Raw genomic sequence first — 5,201 nt, 5'->3', positions numbered from 1 at the left:
ACACTGGGTGCAGCCCATATCATTGGTGATAAAGTGAATTTGTTGACTCTTGGGATTTCATTGCTAGTGACTTGGTCTTGCCATTTAGTGTTGAGAATGGCTTATAAGGAATGTTGACATAATGGTTTAGAACAGGGATCACAAACTGCAGCCTGTAGGCCAAATCCAGCCTGCTGCCTATTTTTGTAAATAAAGTTTTAGTGGATTATAGCCACACCTATTTGTGTTTTTTTAAACAGGCTTAATTAACTTTCTTGTAATAAAAAGTTGCAGCCGCAAGACTCTGGTGTGGGTCTCGATAAGATGGTGAGTTCCTGATAGTGAGACTTAATGAATACAATCTCTTTCCACAGGTCAGAGGTCAGATGGCCGTAGGTCTTGGAGATGGCATCAAAGGTGGCCTTGGCCAAGTTGTCCAGGGTGGCAGTGCAGCCTCTGACTGAATAGCAGTCATCAATACCAGCCATCAGCAGCCATTTCTTGGGCACAGGGGTCAAGATGATGGCAGTGCCTCTGGAGGCAGGCATAAGGCACATCAGCACAGAGCCGCAGTGGCCTGTCACATTGCAAGGGACAGTGTGGGGCTTGCCAATCTTGTTCCTCCAGTAGCCTCTCCGCATGGGGACAACGGAGAGCTTGGTTAAGATGATGACCCCTCAGATGGCAGTGGCTCCCTCCTTGGAGCACTCAACACTCAGATCAACATAGCCATTGCAGTCCATGGTGAACCTGGTGGTTGCCTGGCTGGTGCAGGTCTGCTTTTGCACCAGCATGATTTTTAAGACTTCATCCTTGGGAGATGCCCCCAGGAAAAAGTCAATGATCCCAGACTCCTTGATGTGTAGGGAGAAGAGAGAGATCTCCTCCAGGGACTTGATCTTCATGTCATTGACTAGGCAGCCCAGCTTGATGATGAGCATCTACTTCTTGTTCTAGGCTTTGCCTCTGTGAGCTCTGTGGCCTTGGCATCAGCCCCAGCCTTAACCTCGGCCATGGCCAAAGCCTACGTGGAAGCCACCACGGCCTTCCATCCCAGGACTGCTGGGCCCTGGGCCCTCCCACTGCACTGGTGTCATCTGCCATTTGGTGTTTTTTCAGAGAAGTCACCCATTTGTTTATGTATTGTCTGTGGCTACTTTTCATCACAATAGCAAAATGTAATAGTTGCAACAGGTACCATGTGTCCCACAGAGTCTGAAATATTTACTATCTAACCCATTACAGAAACAAGTTTGCCAATCTCTGGTCTGGAAGCTATATTGAATGTAAATGTGGCAGGTGCAGTCCCCCAGGGTCACTGGAAATCATAAGGACCCTGTGAGAGGCAATTTTCAAATATGGCCTTCAGTGATCCCTGCCTTCTGGTGTTCATGGCCTGTGTAATCCCCTCCCCTTGAATACGGGATAGACCTAGTGACTTACTTCTAACAAATATATCATAGCAAAAGTGATGGGATGTCATTTCTGTGGTTAGGTTGCAAAAGACTGTGACTTCTGTCCCCCTACTATTGCCTTCTTGGCTTACATGCTTGCACGCTGCCATGTTGGAGGGGCCTGGGTGGCGAGACACTGGGGGCCACTTCTGACCAACAGCCAGCAAGGAGTTGAGGGCCTCAGTCAGTCCAGTAGCCCTTGGGGAACCGAGTCCTGCCAGTAACCATGTCAGTGGGCTTGGAAGCAGATTCTTCCACAGTCAAGTCTTGAGGTGACTACAGCCCCGGCTGACACCTTGAACGCCTGTGAGAAACCCTGAAATAAAGAACCCAGAGAAGTTGTACCAGATTCCTGACCCACAGAAACTGTGTGATAATAAGTGTTTATTTTAACCAAGTTTAGGGTGATTTGTTCTACAGCAATAGATAATTTATCCAGACCCTAAAATCATACTATAGATCTAGGCACACATTGCCAGTACATTTTTCAGTACCCAGGATATTTTCATGGACATTGAAACATGCTGGCCAGCATCTGAACCTCTTTCCTGATATGGAAAATCCTCTACTGTGGGCATCACTGGACCTTACCCCATTAGAGCAATATATTCTAAAGTTTTTCATGTCATACCATGCATAGAAAATGACAAGGTATGTGCAGTACTCCGAATGCATGAGACTGCTCACTGCTGGAAGGGACGAGCTCCGGGGACTCTTGCCACTCCAGGCTCACTCTGAGCTGGAGGTATCAGTAACTTAGTGTCTCTATAACCCAGTCATTGGATAAGCTGGGAATCTCTGCTGGTAGACCCTGGCATGGGCATGCAATCTTGGCTTGGTCAACTTTGAAACCTGAGTGGAAGGTATGAAGACTGGAGGTGAGACACATGAGAGTGCAGGTGGTGCGGTGGCATCTGGTGGTGATTTCTGTGACCAGGAGTAGGGCCCAGGCCAGTCCCTTTATGCTGCCTGCCCTCCTTTGATCGTTGTCTGTTTTCAGGGCTGGTTGTCCAGCCTTCTGGTCAATTCTGATAATCATCCAATGTCTTTCTAATAAGTTCCTTTTCTGCTTAAGAGAGCCAGAATTGGCTCCTATTGTTTGCTACCGAGAAACCCAGCAGATACAGATATAGAATATTGTAGCAGTACTTGGTAAAGACTGAAAACATATGTTGAAGAAGAGTGTAGATAAGTACATGACTAATGGATTTTTACCATTTATATCTTTTTGCAATTCTAATATTTTCATAATAAAAATTTGGTTTTAATTATATAATTGTCCATCATAGAAACATTTTATGATTTTCTTTCATGTCTTTTGGTAATGATTTTGGCAGTGCTATATGGCCTCTTTTCATTTAGCACATCATAATCATTTTTCCATGTCTTCAACACCGTATTTCTAGGAGGCCATAAAATATTTGTTTCGGGCTATGCCTGTGCAAGAAGGCTGGAGAGAGTGGGTCTAAAACTGGGCCTGAGATTCACTAAGTCAAGAGGAAGGGATGCCTTCTTTTAATTGGTTGGCTTCCTCTTTTGGCAATTCCACTGCCCAGAAGGGATGCCCTTTCTAAAAAAAAAAATTTGGCACAAATATGCTAAATGTGCTCCTGTAGCCCTAATTCCATTGAGTGGGGTATATGATAATTTTTTCCACTAGTCCCTTCATGTTGGGCATTTAATTCCTTCCATATTTCATCTACCACTAATATTTCCTGTTGAACATTTTTAGGCCTAAAGCACTTCTGCATTTAGATTTTGTTGCTTAGCTTTTATTTTTTGAATAGATAAGTCAAAAGGCATGAACTCCTTTATGTCTCTTTATAAATATCACCAAGTATGTAGCTCTCTAAAATCACATTATCAATGTTGTCTACCTCCTTCGGTATGAGAAAGTGCCCATTTCACAGCATTCTCGCCCACAAATGAAATCATTGGTTTCTTGAGGTTGCTGTTTGGAGAACAACCAGCCTCTCTTATAAAAAGCTTCCAACAAAATGTCAAACAATTCTATTCCCTCAACTGTTCCTAGGATATGGAAAGTTCTCGATGGTTTCTAAGTGTGCTGACAGAAAACATCTATCTTCATAAATAAATCCTTGATGACCATTTCAGGAAAGTTTAATGAAGCTTGAAGTCCATTTATTCTACCATGGCTATCCTATACTTAGAGCTTGGCTTACATTGGACTCATTCTCATTGTAATATAAATGAAAGTTTTAGAACAATGTAAGTATAGTGAAATCACCTGATTTAAAGTGTAATGGCTTGAAGAAAGTAATCAAACAATAGGTTAAAATTATTCAATATATTTTTATTAAAAAACAACAGGACATCTAGTTGGCTGGGTAATTGAGGGAGAAATTAGGCTAAATGACTGTTATTAGTTCTGGCCAGACATTGAGGACATTCGATTAAATCACCATTTACCTACCCTCTTCAAAACGAAGTAAATAATTCTCTCTTCAGCAAAGCATTCCTTGCTTATTTGACCAAACGATTACCATCATAGTATCTCTGGAAATAAACAAAATGTTAGAATTTATTTCATGTCATTTGCACGTGTAAAGCTTGATTTTGCCAGCTAGGGAAAGGATAAGCTAAACAAAGGGAAGTAGTGAAAACAAAATAGTAATATTACGATGGATCAGAGAGCAACACTTGGCGAGTTGTGCCAAATTAGTCGACCAAGCACTCTATTGGGAATTGCAAAGTCGGAAGTCCTATTTTTGACTCTGCTGACCTCAGTGAATATTTCCTTGTTTTAAAAATGGGCATAATTCTCTGCTACCTAAAAGGTCTGTTACGAAAATTAATGAGTCTACAAACTGTTTTGACGTCTCTAGAAGCCCTTTCTAAATACACACTATAATCTTGTGTTCATAGAGTTCCTGTTCCTGCTCTTTGAAGATGTGCCAATCTTAATTAGTGACATCTTCTACGACTGTAAGTTCACTGTGAGGCCTCATAAAATTAACCAATGAAATAGTCACTATTTCATTAGTTCATAGTGGGAGACTTTGCTTCAGAAATGGCTAGCACTGTCCACACGGGCAACGTTACGGTATAACATACCGAGAAGTAGGAAAAGCAGTGTTAATACGTTCCTCTTTGGAGGGAGGCGGCAAACGGAAAGGCGGACGGGGCGAGAGCTCGCAGCAGGGCCCTCGGAGAGAGCCCGGGGCACTCCGCAACTGCTCCCCTCGGCGCCCTGCGCCAGCTCCCGGAGCCCAGCCGCGCCGCCGCACGTCCGGGTCCGGAGGGTCCCCGAGCGCCCGTGGCCGGGCTCGCGGGCCTCAGCGGGGCTCGATTACTCTCGCCTGGACGCGGAGCTGCGCCTCGGCTTCGAGGAGCCCTACCGTGGGGAGGTGGGGCGACGACAACAAAAAGAAGTCAAGTGGGAGGAGATTCGCCCGCACGGGGGGCGGCGGCGGTGGCCGGTTCGTGGGAGGAGGCGGCGCCTGGGAAGGGCCCCGCAGCGCCGGGAGCTCCGCGCCTCTGCCGGCGAGCGGCTGGCGGGCCCGGGAGAGGCGCCTCCCCGCGCGCAGCACAGACCCCCGCGGCCCGCGCGCCCCCGCCCCTCGCGCCGCTCGCGCCGCTCTCGCGCCTCCGTCCCGCCCCCTCGCCTAGCGCCGCCCGCGCGCAGCGTCTCGCGCCGGCCCGGCCCGCCCGCCCGCCGGGAAACAGCCGCGAGAGCAGCGGCCGCCAGCGCGCCTTCCCCTCCCGCGCTCTCTCGTCGCCCCCGCCCTGGGCGCCTCGTCCCCGGGC

General features: G+C 47.0%; 1 protein-coding gene and 1 pseudogene across 1 annotated transcript in view; one reads left to right on the top strand and one right to left on the bottom strand.

The window, feature by feature from the left end:
* Nucleotides 1-231: 231 nt before the first annotated feature.
* On the bottom strand, nucleotides 232-1,083 carry LOC105817466 (annotated as a pseudogene).
* Nucleotides 1,084-2,298: 1,215 nt separating this feature from the next.
* Nucleotides 2,299-5,201, top strand: part of RANBP9 (RAN binding protein 9) — a 98,637-nt gene continuing 95,734 nt past the window's right edge. The window contains exons 1-3 of the mRNA XM_012653158.1: nucleotides 2,299-2,311; nucleotides 4,320-4,379; nucleotides 4,551-4,995. Of these exons, the coding sequence (XP_012508612.1) occupies nucleotides 2,299-2,311; nucleotides 4,320-4,379; nucleotides 4,551-4,995 (518 nt within the window). The remainder of the gene's footprint in view (nucleotides 2,312-4,319; nucleotides 4,380-4,550; nucleotides 4,996-5,201) is intronic.

The sequence above is a fragment of the Propithecus coquereli genome, unplaced genomic scaffold (genome assembly GCF_000956105.1).
Source record: "Propithecus coquereli isolate 6110/MARCELLA unplaced genomic scaffold, Pcoq_1.0 Scaffold416, whole genome shotgun sequence".
In the NCBI taxonomy this organism is placed as follows: Eukaryota; Metazoa; Chordata; class Mammalia; order Primates; family Indriidae; genus Propithecus; species Propithecus coquereli.
This window is presented reverse-complemented; position numbering and strand designations above follow the sequence as displayed.